The 15906-nt window shown below is 34.3% G+C and overlaps 1 protein-coding gene across 1 annotated transcript; it reads left to right on the top strand.

The window, feature by feature from the left end:
• Nucleotides 1–2002: 2002 nt before the first annotated feature.
• LOC143239611 (uncharacterized) lies at nucleotides 2003–13580 on the top strand. Its single transcript, XM_076480885.1, has 2 exons — nucleotides 2003–4417; nucleotides 11460–13580. The coding sequence occupies exon 1, from the start codon at nucleotides 2707–2709 to the stop codon at nucleotides 4399–4401; it is 1695 nt and encodes a 564-aa protein (XP_076337000.1). The 5' UTR covers nucleotides 2003–2706; the 3' UTR covers nucleotides 4402–4417; nucleotides 11460–13580.
• The last annotated feature ends 2326 nt before the right edge of the window (nucleotides 13581–15906 follow it).

Below are 15906 nucleotides of genomic sequence, written 5' to 3'. Positions count from 1 at the left end.
AACCTGAAGATGACCTAGAAAGGTCGAAACGTTGTTCTCTCCTTATCAGTAAAAGTGTTAATACCCATACCAACCATTCTTAGATACAAAACCCACCATTCATACCACAGTTTAGTTAAAACTGTTGATTATTGATACAGTTTATTCATAAAATGCCTTCACATAAAGTATTTTGTCAGTCTTCTAGCGGTTTAATCATAAATGTCTTAACTTACAAGGCTAAAATCCTGGGTTTACTTTCGCGTGATGACTAAACCCGCAAATATGTGTTTGTTTGTTTTTTTTGTTTAACTTTGCGCCAAACCAACAAAGTGTGACAATACAGTTTTAATCATGTGAAATGTATAGGACGTCCTGGAAGTACCATCTGTTTCCTAGCACTGTTTGGGCTCTGTAATTAATAATAGAAGCTCTGATCTTCACAAAACGTTTTAAGGTCCTTACCACAATATGTTCCGAGTTTTAAACATGAAAAATAATAACAATGCATATGCAAGAGCTTATAATAAATTTCACATTTAATCAGCATCAACCATCAACTCTTGGACTGCTTTTGTCTGACCGAATAGTGAGAGTTGAACATCACTCTTTCACAGTCCATAGTGCTGAGCACTTTTACGACAACAGGACACGAACCTTGAATTCTCATATCTGACACGCTAACCACTTGGCTAGGTCAACTCCTTAATAAAAACAAAATTACTATTATTCTGAATTGCATTCTTTTTTGTTTATTCCTTTTATCATAGACCTGCTGGCATGGCCATTTGTTTAGGGCTCTGGAACCACAATCTGAGGGTCGCATGTTCGAATCCCGTCCCACCAAACATATTCGCCCCTTCAGCCATGGAGACATTATAACGTAGCAATCAATTTCGCTATTCGATGGTAAAAAAGTAGCCCAAGAGTTGGTGGTGGGCGTTGATTATTAGGTGTCTTCTCTGTAGTCTCTCACTGCTAAATTGGGGACAACAAGCCAGGATAGCCCTCGTGTAGCTTTGCTCGTAATTCAAACCAAACATTTTACCAGCTTAGAAGACAACAATATTGCTAAAAGAGCGCGAGGATGAATAAATGAGAAGTACAAGCCAATTTTTGATCATCAGCATCTACCATTTACTCTAATTGGAGGAATTATTCAAAATCAGAGAATGATTAGCCAGTGATGAGCACGTGTTATGAACTGCCTGCGTTTTTGTTTGTTCATTTTATATTTCGAAGGAAAAAGAGCCGACAAGAAATACTAGAAGAAAAGAAAAGTAAGTGGTTCCTCTTAAGATCGCAAAAGAGAAATTACCGTCACGAACGAAAGTATAAATAAGTACTTTATTTGTAGTCAAATTACATTTAAAATACAGCAGTTATTGCGTATGACCTTTACATGTGGTTAGTTATTTTTATTACTTGTTATTTGTTTGTCAAAAAATAAACTTTACTACAATTGAAGAAAATAATATAAAAATGTAAGGAATAAGCCACATATCAGTTTCTTCGTAATTAGAAAACTCCTTCTCTGTTACGACACGATACAACTAAAATACTTTTTTCCGTTGAGAAAAATAGTCATTTACTAAAGAACACACGAAATAAGCATATTCTTTAATATAAAACTTGCCAGCAATTGTTTAGCAGCTTAACAAATTGTACACCTTTACTTGCTCGGCTCTGGAAGAATAAGATGTATCATCTATATGTCGTGACAGTTTCTCACACATCGTTCTTTTGATCGAGACTGACGATTTTTTTCTTATAACCTTTGTAGAAATTACCAACTCTGACAAAATAAAAACACCCACACATAAAAAACAACGATGCCTCTGTTCCATAAAAGAAAATAGTTATGTAAGCAAAACAAAATACGACCTGCACCTTTTTCCATTTTGGTATTCTTACCAGTTTATGTGATAATTACCAAGAAAACTGATTGTTTAGAGTGACTGAGCGTTCCACGTTCTGTCTGTATGACTGATTAATTATCCTTTACAGCCATCTTTCTATTTGCCTGTCCACATGTATATAAAGAGTTTCCTTTAATTGGATGGCTTCAAGAGCGAACTTGAATAAGTGTTGTTACATATATCTCGGTTGGAACCATTGGAATAAAATACAAGGGTTATCTGGGACTTGTGTTCCATGAATATGGCAATATACGATATTTGAAGCTTGTCAGCTGAAGTAGGGACATTGTGAACTATTATTTGAAACGATGAGATTTAACACTTAAATATTACCGTTTGCCACGGTTATTGGATATTTTGCCGACGATACCCGGTCGGCGGCGTAGTGTTCAGTTCGGAGTCTCTTAACACGCTATTGGCTAACCAGAACCGGTTTTTCACAGTGCTCCGCACATAGGATGACCTAGTAACGTCTTGAGACAAATACAGCGAGAATTAAACTTCTCACAGTATGTTCGTGTTTACGAAGCCGTGTGGCGGAACTAGTCTCAAAAACGTGGTGAATACAACAGAATGTATATTGTACGTTTGTGGAAGTGTCTGAAACGTTCTCTGCCGAAACCGTTAACCATCAACTACTCTAGTGACTGACATTCAGATAAAAACTCGTCATCCACGGAACTGGGTGAGGATTCTGCTGCATTTTAGGTGTAAGTCAATAATCATAGATTACGTATACGTTAGTAATTAGTGTAATAACTCCGTTTTGTTAGATTTGTATTGAAATATTTTCTTTGTTACCATTAAAATGTTCGATAAAAGATTTGAAGGGACAGCGGATTTTGTTGGAAAAGTTTGCGTAGAAGGAACTTTGTCAGAGCTTACTTTACAACGTTGTCTGAAAACCTTACCGCTGTTCTCTAATGAACGCTTAGGTCGTTCGTACTGTGAAAACACGTGGAACGTGCAAGCTAATGAACAGGTTCTGACCGCCTCGTGCAACAAGCTTAATTCTCGCGAAACTCACAGAGTGGACATCGGAAACATATTATTTTGTTATTTGTCGAAAGAGTGTCTGCGGACCATCGTGTGGGTAGTTAAAGGTGTAAGTGACCACGATCCAAAAGAAGCTTGGGTTTGGAGATGTGCAACAGAAGAGGATGCTTTACAGCTGTATCGCATGTATTACGACGTAGCAGAAAAGTCACGTGCATTGAAAGAGGCTAACGATGATAATGTGAAAATTATAAATGGTAAAAATGGAAGACGTTTAAACAATGAGCTCTCTACTGTTATAGCTGAAGGAGTAAATGCCAGAAAATTTGAGGAACCCAAGACAATAAGACCTACAGGAAGTCCGCATATTACAATAACATTAATCTCTCAAGAAGAAGAAAATACTTCGGACATTTCAATAAAGCAGAGAAATAACATTCAAAGTACTGAAGATGTAAGGACAGAAGAAAAGCCTAAGGTGCCACCTAGAGCGAGGAAGAAAACACCACCTCCTAGACCTCCAAGAAAGCCCATAAAACAAACAACACTTACAACTAGTCAGGAAACAGGAAAATCTAAAACACTTAACTCACCACTTAAAACTATCCAACTTGACCCTGATAAGACTAAGGAGATCAAAAGTTCGTCAGGTGTTTCTGATGAACTTGAAGCAACGAAGAGAAACCCGAACCGTGAAGTTCTGGTAGCAGCAACCCGTTCGGGTCGTGACTGTAACAAGTCAGTGTCAACACGCCAACGCGAACCTGCCAAACTTTTACCCTCACGATTTAATCAAAATTTCCAAGCAAGCAAGATTAGTCGAGGCATGTCACCCCACCGACCTTCCAGTGGTGTTTCTCTGGGGACTTTAGTGAAAAATCTTTTAGGAGGTGAAAACGTTTCTAAAGATCTTAGAACAGAAGAAATAAGACCTATTGAAAATCATCTGAATAGACAAAAGAGCAGAAGCAGTTTGGAAATCTCTTCTACTTATACTGGCCATGAAGATGAGTTTTACCCTCTGACGAACGACAAATTTCCAAGAGAGCCTTTGAGGTATGACAACGACAACTATGATGAGGCTGAATCCCTTGCTGTTACGTACACTAAATGGATTGCTAGTGCAGGGAGTGGTGATCCTCAGATCCATAGTGGCCTACTACGAAAAATATTTGGAAAGAAACCCATTAATGGAATTTCAGGAAGTCGGACACCTGAGTCAAGTGGGATTTCCTGCTCTAGCTCTCGGCCAGAGCTCTTGGATAATTCTCACATTTTGCTTAAACCTTTGAAATCTAATAAATCTAAAAATCTTGGTTTGAAGTTTCAACCTCTTCACGTTACAAGATCTGGATCTTTAACAAGTGAAGAATCCGACAGCGGGCCAGAAACCAAACCAAAGTCTGCGTTAAAAAAACCGAAAACTACAAGTTTCGACTGTCCTCATGAGTCAAAAAAAAATGTGACCTTTAACACCATGACTACAGTGCAGGTTATGGAAGAGTGAAATAGTATTTTTTTAGGTAACTATTATAAAAATATTTTAAAGTATTCATATTCGAGTTTTATCCCCTCTTTTTCTCGAAGGAAAAAAAACTGTCTAGTCTTTGTTGTTTATATGAGCATAATGTTGAGAAACAATTATATTCTAAATTTCTAGGCATATATTATTTGGAAAGATCATGCCAAATATGTGTGGTAATGCACAAACACTAATATTTTGTTTGCTGTTTTTAATCTAACAAAGCAATGATTTCTTTCATACAAAAGTCTGTGCAAATAATAACAGCTCTTTTTTTATGAATATTTTTGTTTTCCATGTAGTCTAAATTAATACAGTTAGTGTCTAAAGAGATGGTTATTAAAAACAAACTTAGTTCTAAAACTATTTCACGATTTTTACTACTGCACTTGTTTCTTCCAAACGCGTAAACCATATAGCATCTTGAGTTTTGGAAAGAGTAAGAGAGCGAGATCCGAACAATATTCTTTTACTCTTCACAACTAAATATAATTCTTAGTTAACACAATGCAAATCTTGGCCTTCATTATATCGGTTTTTCACAGCTGAACTTGGTAGAATTTTCAGGCTATTCAATCGGTTTCCAAGTTCGACACTCGTGCATTGGCGTTTTTAGTGATATTGCTGAGAATACGTCTGAACAATATTGAGGATCATGCTAATTTCATATATCATAAAAACGAAAACAGAGGCTATCGGTACTCGTGTCCGCAATAGAACACACGCCTAATAAATAGGATTGTGGGTCTTGATTTTCCTTTTTTAGAAAATTTGATAAACGGTGAGACTTTCTGACGTTTCGTACTGGTTTATGCTCATTACAAAATTTATAGGTTTAGGTTCGACACTAAACCAAAGATTTATACTTAGTATGAAACGTATGGTATCTTTGGATATGTTAAAACTACTAAAAACTTTTATCACGAGCCAGAAAATAGGTCGTGTAAATCTACTTGGTCAATTTAAAAATTTAGGCTGAATAATGTGACAAAACACGAGACCAGTTTTATAACAATATATCACTCGTGAAATATTTGAAAACAATGCTATTTGAATTATTCTACGAGAAAGAAAGAAAAAGTATTGTTTTCGACCTAAATGTAAGCCTAAAATACATAAAGCAATAAAAAGAGAAGTTGAATAATTATCGTAAATTAAAAATGTTACGTTCCTGCGTCACAGGTTAATGGCATAAGAATGACACAAAAATAGTGTGTTTGATACAATATAAAAATACTTTTATTTTATAATTTTTTTTCTAACGTTTTTATTTTATTTACTTTATAGGTAGTAAAAGAAATGTACGTTGTAGCTGGCTCATAGTTTTGTTTCGAAATCAGGTTTCTCTTAATTCTTGCAAGCGATTTAAAACAGATGTCCTCGAGGTTGTTTAATGTTGATATAATGGTAGTACACAATACTATTCAACATTTCCAGGATTCGACTGAAAATAGTATGGGGTCTATGGGGTTAAATTAAAGCTATTAAAGTCATTGTTTCAAGTCAATCATGCGGCACGAGTCTACCCATATACGGATTAATAAAAATGTTGATGCAATTCTTTTTTGAAAAGAAGGGTTTGTGCCTCACTTTAATAATAATTTTATATATGAACATCTTATTATCTTTAATGAAATATTTAAATAAGTTCGACATATTTTGAAAAATGTGTTTATAGTATAACCTTTTAAGAATGCTTTTAACATTCTTTCTTTAAGTGGAACGAATAAATAAAGTTAAAAAATTTCATATTAAAAGTTAAAAAATAAAACAGTTGTGAGGGTTTTTATAAGTGATACAGATGGAATATCTTTAGAAAGAGAATACGTTTATGAAAAGGTTATTTTGATTCAATTTCGTGTTTAAGGAAGTATTTTATAAGCAAATAAGAATTTATTATCGTTTTGTGGTGTGAGCGTCAAGTTATGAAAAGGTGTTCCTTCATTTCATCTTTTGATTTGTATATATAAATCTGTCCTGTGTGACTTTAGAAAAAGTGTTTGTAGCCTTAAACACAAAATTTATAATTGTAAAAATGCAACATTCTGTAACTTTAATCTAAGTAACTTTTAACGTAAACGATATATAACTGTAAAACCTGTACTGTCTTTCTTTAAACACTATTCTTTGTAACTGTTAACAAAAATATTTCTAAGTGTAACACTTTTACTTTGTTATTACAAATACTGTTCTGTGTTACTTCTACGCTAGTCTGTTATGTAAATCCTGAGCTCTGTAGCTGTAAACAGTAAACTTCATAAGTATGAATTCTCAGATAGAAAGCTGTATACCATAAGTTCTATTTCTGTAACTCTGACCTCTGTCACTGTAAACACTAAGCCATTTAATGGTAAACCCTTAATGTCATGAAATGTATGACATAGTGCCATTGTAGGTTCCGTTCAAACGTCATTTATACGATTAAAAATGTAAGTGTATTACACTTGTAAAACATTTTATTAGTCTAACATATTCATTATGTACAGAAATTAGAGAATAACTTTCCAAGAAATAAACTGTTTACCTCAATCATTTATTTTAGTTCTCTTTTTCATTTAAATAACACGCGAAGCTTTATGTGTCTGAAATTGAATGTGTAGCTCCAAGTTCCAACTGGAGACATTTGAAACGTTGCTGAAAGCACAAAGCCAAAATAGTAAACTCTAGTGATTGATTGGTGATAGTGAAAAAACCAGAAGAGGTGAAATATTGGGTCAGCATTGTAAGTTTACATATGTAAAGTGTATGGGACTATAGGTCATCACGCAACTGGCTATAATCTTACCCTGAGAATGGTTCTAACTTAACAAATATGGAGCTGCCCCTGATAGCCACTCGAGCTTAATTCCACAGACTCTCATCTTAAAATCTGTGGTTCTTCAGTCTTAAAGAAACAAAACAATAATAGTGTCTTTCAATGAGAAACCAGCTAATATCTAGTCAAAGTCGTTTCGTACGTGAACGAGGAAGTGCGGAAGTGTAAGAGCCATGTGATGGAGCAGATCTGTGTCAAGCATTAATGAACCACCATGCTTTTGTTGGAGGACCCTTTGTTGCAACAGTAACTATACACATCACTTTCAAGCAAGTTTTTAACACTGACATGTGACTGTGCTGTATTAACTGTGGGTATATAATACAGAGAATGTGTATAGCTGTTTGTCGTCGCAACAGTCTGGGTGTGTACACAAATACAGTTATCGAGAAGGCATTATAAAAAACAAAATGTATGCGATCACAGAAACGAACAAAAGATTATAAAACTATCTAGTTAGTCTTTTTTCAGCATTCTTTTTACACGTATGCAAGAGCGAATAATGCTCCATAGAGAATATCTCGAGCTTGAACACAGAAAGCAGTAATGAACACTTACATCTGTCTTACCACTTCCCATTTACAGTTGTTATTTTGCTCATGTCAACAAACCCGTATTAACAAATAAATAAATGATCATTGTTAAATATGTAAACTCCTTCTAGGGTAACCGATTTTTTTTATCGTTGCAAAAATCTTAGTTATTATTTACAGGGTTGAGTTTGCTACTTTTGAGAAGAGATGTATTTTGTTGAATAAATAATAGGTGTTATAAAACAAGTTAAACTTTAACTCTCTTTGTTAATATGTTTATTTAAATGAATATACATTTACTTTTTTTTTATTAAAATTTGAAACATACATGGGAATTTGTCATTAGTTTGTTTGAATTTCGCGCAAAACTACATGAGGGCTAACTGCGCAAGCCGTCCCTAATTTAGCAGTGAAAGACTAGAGGGAAGGCAGCTATCATCTCATGAGATTAACTGATACATTATAAGGCCACCACCGTTCAAAAGGGTGAGCATGTTTGGTATGACGGGGATTCAAACCCGCGACTCTGAGATCGCAAGTCAAGCGCCTTAATCACACACGCATACCTAGAAAAAACATTAACACGAAAGATTCGAATTTTTACTTTTACTCAAAGCGTTTTAGAAGTGTCTTCTTCATCTGTGATATCTGATACAATACAATTAACCCTTATTCACAATGAAACTAAAGGAAAACCAAGCAACAAAAAATAATAAAAAAATGTTTATAACTCTATCATAAAAAAACGATAAAGATATTGGCGGTATTATAAACATAAAAAAAAACCTTATCAAGTTGAACATGTTTCTTCGTATAAGGTAAACAGATAAAGATCAAAGAACCAGTTTTGGTTAACCAATAATGATTCAGTCCTAAAGAAAATAACCTTTCTAACTTAGGCTCTGTATAAATCTAGAGTTATTCATAAATCATTCTCTGAATAAAACATGAGCTATAAACCACTTTATTCCTCAATATTATTGAGCTTGTTTGTTTTAGACCAAAGTCATCCTTTGATATTTGTTGTGTCTAACGCGGGAATAGCTCGGCATGGCCAAGTGGTCAGGGCAGTCGACTCGTAATCTGAAGATCACGTGTTCGAATCTCCGTCACACCAAAAATGCTTGCTCTTCCAGCCGGGGGGCGTTATAATGTAACAGTCAATCCCACTATTCGTTGGTAAAAGAGTAGTTCAAGAGTTGGCGGTGGGTGATGATGACTAGCTGCTTTCCCTCTAGTCTTACACTAGACGTTAGCGCAGATAGCCCTTGTGTAGCTTTGGGCAAATTAAAAAAACAACCATCGTGGGGAAATCGAACCCAGGATTTATCGTTGTAAGTCCGCAAATTTACCGCTGTCCCATCAGGAGACAATATATTAAAATACTAAATATTGAATTTTTTTTAAGTATCATTTTTATCTGCTAAATTATTTAATGTAACAGATGAAAATATTTTATCTGGAAAACGTAAACATCTACGTAATAATCAAACTATATCTGATAATTTATCAAAACAATTGTGTAAACGACTTTTTTATGTGTGGATAGGAATATAATTAAAACAAGATAAACCTAAAGATTGATGGCGAGGGTTAATTTTACACCTGTCCTTTGTTTAGTTATGATAATTCCAAACTTCCATTACATACATTGTTTATCTTATTTGTAAACTTAAAATGCATACAGTTCGAAAGTTCATTTTTAAAATCTTAAATTTCTAACATCTCCATTTCCTGAGACAGAAACTAAATAATTTGTTTCTCATCCTGTGACAAAAATCCCACCATTCGTCCATGACTTTCATGGCTGCTTTCAAAACCCCAAAACAACTGTGTAAACGACTTTTTTGTGTGGATAAGGTTATAATTAAAACAAGGTAAACCTGAAGATTGATGGTGAGGGTTAAGTTTACACACGTACGTATTATTATTTTTTTATTTCCGCAACAAGCTTCTCTTAGGATTAGTGACCACCTTTATCTTTTTTACTAACTTCAGCTATAATCTGACGCAATAATGACTTTTTTCAAATGATTTTGCGCGTAAGTAAGGCCAAAAAATTTCGTTGGCTTATATGATTTTTTTAAGATATTCAAATACCAGTTCAAATAATTTTGAGCATGTAGATATTTTGTAAAAGAATATTGTACTAGCCTATATAACAGTATAAAGCAGTGGATAATGGTGTTACAGAGAAAACATAATATTTATTTTAATATTTTATGTTTACTCAACTGTAAACATTCTACACCTGTCACAACCTTATATGCATCCAACTAACATGCCCATTCCTGAGTATATCCTCCAAGAACTTTTGTTACAGGTACAACACTGTAAGTCAGTATTGAAATATCTGCTTTCGTATTCTAGTACTGTATCATGATTAAGCTAGGCAGTTGAGATACTTAGTTCAAAAGTTAGGTCCGTGAGAGGAAGTACAGGTTGTTCTGATTTGGAGGTAGCCGCTCTAATGTTGAGCTGACAGACCAAAGAAAAGGCAGATAGTCAAAAGCACCTACTATCTGAATTTGGACTATCTAATCGAATAGCAGGATTTGACTGCCATTCCAGTTACAAAGAGAAGAAGGCACTTTTGTTTTTGTGTTTAGGTTAAAGTTAAAAAAAAAAAAAAAAGAGAGATGTCAAAATATGTAAAGTATTTAAAAAGCTTTTAAAGTTTTCGTAGTTTTTTCCTAAACGTTTTTCACTTATAGGTTTTCTTGGATCCACAACATAATTAATTTCAAAATACCGGTTTCTTCAACGACGTCCATAAAAGAGGAAGAAATATTATTAGTTAGTTGTTATTCTACCCCAGGCCGGTGAAACCACCTCAGCAGCTTCCATTGTAGTGAAAAAGCTAGTTTCGGATATGGTTTCGTTTTACCTTTTTATGAAGAACTCAATACCTTGCTTAAAGTTTATTTTATTTTGTCAAAAAAAATACAACAACAAAAATAAAACAAAATCGCATAAGCAATTTTTTTTCTAGATTTAAAACTTTCCCATGTGTCACATTAAGGATTCACTAACACACTTTACAAAATTGGTAACAAAGCATTTTGAAGTAGCTTTTAATTAGTTAACATAATTTCTTAATACTTTACAAATAATTAAAAATTGGTAACAAAGCATTTTGAAGTAGCTTTTAATTAGTTAATATAATTTCTTACTAAGATCAGTTGCTGCTCTTACAAATAATTAATTCGAATTTTCGCAGCTTGTTTATCAGTGATTTTCAAAAGAGCTAGTTGTAGTTGTATGTGTATTAATTTTTAGCTTGATCTTAAAGTGAATGTGCCTCTTTAATACCAAGCTAACAATTAATTGAAGGCCTTGCATGGCAAGTTGGGTAAGGCACTCAACTCATTATCTGAAGGTTGCAGGTTTGAAACCCCGTCACACCAAAAATGCTTTCAGCCGTGGGGGCGTTATAACGTAACCATCAATCCCACTATTCGTTGGTAAAAGAGTAGCCCAAGAGTCGGTGGTGGGTGGTGATAACAAACTGCCTTCCCTCTTGTCTTACACTGCTAAATTAGAGACGACTATCGCAGATAGCCCTCGTGAAGCCTTGTGCGAAATTCAAAAATTTAATTTTCGATCATTTAAATTTCACACGAACTGTAGTTAATTTTTAGTTTCAAAATGCTGGAGTCGTATAGTTATAATAATAAAACATCTTTTTTTTACAGAAACACACCTAATTTTTCTATTATGTGAAGAACGAAAGAAACGTCGATATGTCAACAACAAATTTTTTTTTAGAAAATTAGTAATGTGGCCTAAACCTTCTCTACCCAATATGGAAAATCGACACTGATTTGCAGCTACATTAGGTCAAGGAAAGTTGGTGCTGTAGACGTGACCTACTTACAAAAAAGAGAAAAAGTTTGTTTTTGAATTTCGCACAAAGCTACTCGAGGGCTATCTGTGCTAGCCGTCCCTCATTTAGCAGTGTAAGACTAGAGGGAAGGCAGCTAGTCATCACCACCCACCGCCAACTCTTCGGCTACTCTTTTACCAACGAATAGTGGGATTGACCGTCACATTATAACGCTCCCACGGTTGGAAGCATGTTTGGTGTGACGGGGATTCAAACCTGCGACCCTCAGATTACGAATCGCACACCTTAACACGCTTGGCCATGCCAGGCTCTAAGAGAAAAAGTACTCGATGTTATTTAACCGGTTGTATTTCATTTAAGTCTGAGTTTCAAAAGTATTAACTTGTGTTTTGTGTTTGAACAGAGACCTCTGTAAATATATTATTTGAAAATGTGAAGTTCGGCATAAAAAATCATTTATTTGGCAGAAGTTAATCAATTGACCAACTGAGTATGAGCGAATTTAGGTATCATAATAAAACACTTGTTGAGAAGAAATAAAACATTGAGGTTGAGACCAGAGGACGAAGGATCAATATGTTGACAATTCTCTAAGGTTCAGACTAGAAGACAAATGAGTAATACGGTTAATAATTCTCTGAGTTTCAGACTGTAAGACAAATGACCAATATGGTTGATAATTCTTCGAGGTTCAGACCAGAGGACAAAGGATCAATGTGGTTGACAATTCTCTAAGGTTCAGACTAGAAGACAAGGGAGTAATACGATTGATAATTATCTGAGGTTCAGACAAGAGAACAAAGGATTTATATAGTCGATGGTTTAGATCAAAGGACTCGAAATTAACAAGGTTAACAATTCTCTAAATTCAAGGCCCAGATCAGAGAAATAACGTCTTAATAAGCATTCTTCACCAGCACTAAACTGTACAGATTCTGCAAAGTATAAAATTTCAACGTTTACACGTCACGTAAGGATTTTGATGATTATTAGTATTTCATTGATATTCAGAAGAATTTCAACCGTATACTGATGTCAGGTTTTGCAAGTAATATCAAGAATTAGACACAAAAGCCCTAAATTAACGTTCGAATAACAAAGAGCAGTTTAAAAATGTCTTACACCCACACACATAAAATAAAATAACATTACCTTAACACCAACTGACTAAATAGACCAAAACTGACTTGTTAAATCAAGGTTATTTACAAGGAGCGCTTAAAAACACGGACGTTTTATAGTGTATTATAAACTGGTAATGATGATGTGTCCATGTTGTAATGGTGAATCACACTAAAAGAATAAAAAACTAGAGAAGCCGACGTTGTGAGGTAATCGTAAAACCGAACACCTTGTCCTGATAACCTAATCCATTCACGTAACCTTGATAACTTTCACTTAAGTGTTATGAAACAGTATAAGAGTGATACATGACACATTGATAAGTAAGAAGAATTTTACTAAATGTATAAAGAGAAGAAGTTATGTTTTCGTCACGTTTTTGAAATCATAGTTAAACTTTATATGCACTTTTGTTAGTTAATTTGGTTTTTTGTCTAGGTATGTGCATATAATGTTTTCTACGGTTTGTGGAGGAAAGTTACTGATGTTGATGAAGTTTCCTCCACAAACCGTAGGAAACATTATATGCACATATCTAGACAAAAAGCAAAATCAACTAACAAAAGTAAATATATCCCACGAATGAAAAAATAACTAAACCATATACTGCTGCATTCTATATATTCCCGACATCAGCAGAAAAATAACCAACATTTGGCAAAAACTAGTAACAAAATATGACATTCTAGTTAATACAATTTTTTTTCAAAACCTAAGGTTTATACTATGTAAAAACTACACTGACAAATACAACACCAACATTATTTATAAAATACAATGTGATAACTGCCACGACTTCTATATTGGACAAACAAGAAGAAAAATGGAAACCAGATTCAAAGAACACAAAAAGTTACATTCACACGTTTTCGAACACTGTAAATCAAATAAACACAACATAACCATAGAAAATACTCAAATACTAAATAAAGAAACAAACATAAAACAAACGCAAAATTAAAGAAGCCTTACTTATACAACAACTCAAGCCCAAAATAAACCAATACAAAGGAACACCTTTATACATATATTAATAAATATAATCAAACATCTAAGTACGCCATCTACATTCTTACACTCAATTACACAACCTCCTTCAAACATGTGGTCAGCTATCGGTCAATTACCTCTTTCTCTCTTTGTGAACCTGACGATGACCGAAGAAGATCCAAACGTTGTTCGCTCCTCTACATAAAAAAATTTTCTCAGCCCATACCAGCCGTTTTTACATGGATATTTTTCTCTACAAGTGGGTTTTCTCGTCATCACAGATTTTCGTAATTTAATTTATATTCAAATAAAGAACAGCTCCGTTTAAACTTTTGTTTTTCCTATTGTTGTGTATTTGATTAATGTGTGTGTATATATACTTACATATATATGTACCATCATTATTCAGTCAAATGTCACCCACCCCCGAATAAAACAACAACAATAAAACAAACACACACATATCAGCATAAAACTAGAACACGTGTTAAAGTTTAGCGCTTTAAGTTGTAAGGAATTATTTTGTTTAAGAATTTATATCGGTTTCTTTCATTTACGTGGGATAAGTCTATATACGTATATGTGCACAAGATACTGGCAACAGAAAAGGAACAAGGTGATCAAGACAGTACAGGGTTATTTAATAGCCACGCCCAGTATGACAATAGATAGAAAGTGTTGACCTGTTGCATCACAGATATTCTGTGTCACGTAGCAACTGTAAAGAACAGAGTGGGATTACTCCGTGTGTGGGGAAGGACTAAAAGTAGAACATTGGTGACGCTACAGTTCACAAATCTCCGTGTACTCCCATATGAAGCATGACCATTGAAATAAGCCTCGTATTATTGCAGAATACTTTCGTATATATGTCAGAACAACTAAATTTATACCCCCCCACACATAATCGTACATATACATGCGATATATAAATATTTAATAGGTTTATCAACAAAACCAATATATTTTTGATTATTTATAAATACGAAGTTATATTAACTCAATATTTAATTTTTGGTCTCAATAACTTATATATATATATATAATCCTGTCCATTAGCATTTTGTATTTAAAAAGCTAAAATTATTTTAGGAAATACTAACATCGTTTCTTTGTACATTTTATTTTATTTCAACTTATGACAACACTGTCCATAGAGGTTTTTTTAAGGTGTATATATAATTCGAAGTGTTGCTTCAAAGTCGTTTAAAAATGTTGACGTGTAGCGAATAAAGACAAACCGGTGTTAGAACGGGTAACACAAGTTACTCCAGTTGATGTGACACACTTCCCTATATATGACAAACTAGTTGACATTACTAAAATAATTGGCCTGGCATGGCCAAGTGGCTATGGCGTTTGACTAGTAATTTTAAGGTCGTGGGTTCGAATCTCCGTCATACCAAACATGCTCGCCCTTTCAGCTGTGGAGGCGTTATAAAATAACGGTCAATCCCACTATTCGTTGGTAAAAGAGTAGCACAAGAGTTGGCGAGGGTGGTGATGACTAGCTGCCTTACCTTTAGTCTTACATTGCTAAATTAGAGTCCTCGTGCAGCTTTGCGCGAAATTAAAAAAAAACAAAGATATTCATTTTGATATCTATGTTTGTTTCAGTTTAATATATGTTTAGAAATTTGTGTTATTAATATTGTTAAATGTGTATTGCTAAAATCCCGCCTATTCTCTAAATTTGTAGAAGATTCTTGAGCGTAAGAATCAACAATTTTTGATGTATGTAGGTAAATATCAGTATTGTTGCCAACTGAACTTTCAAAAACCTCTCGTAAAGTTTATAAATCGACGCGCTGAGACAATAGAATGTTGTTGGTTGGCTACAGTTAGTACACTGTAAACCTCGGAAGCTATAACTATGATAAACGATTATTAATAGGAAAACTACATATATTTGACCAGGAACGTTTATAGATTTCGAACATTACAAACCGTTTAACTTCATTGAATTAACTTCGAACGTTAGTATTTCTACAAAGCCATCGCATAACTTCAACAGAAGAACCCACGTGTGAAGCGAAAGCTAGCTTTCCTGTTAAGTGTGTCTGTGTGTATCAGTTTGTTTGTTTTTCAATTTCGCACAAAGCTACTCGAGGGCTATCTATGCTAGCAGTCCCTAATTTAGCAGTGTAAGACTAGAGGGAAGGCAGCTAGTCATCACCACCCAC

This window comes from Tachypleus tridentatus, chromosome 13, assembly GCF_004210375.1.
Source record: "Tachypleus tridentatus isolate NWPU-2018 chromosome 13, ASM421037v1, whole genome shotgun sequence".
Taxonomy (NCBI): Eukaryota; Metazoa; Arthropoda; class Merostomata; order Xiphosura; family Limulidae; genus Tachypleus; species Tachypleus tridentatus.
This window is presented reverse-complemented; position numbering and strand designations above follow the sequence as displayed.

Coding starts and splice junctions, on each gene's coding strand:
- LOC143239611 (XM_076480885.1), top strand. CDS start 2,707: ATGTTCGATAAAAGATTTGAAGGGACAGCGGATTTTGTTGGAAAAGTT.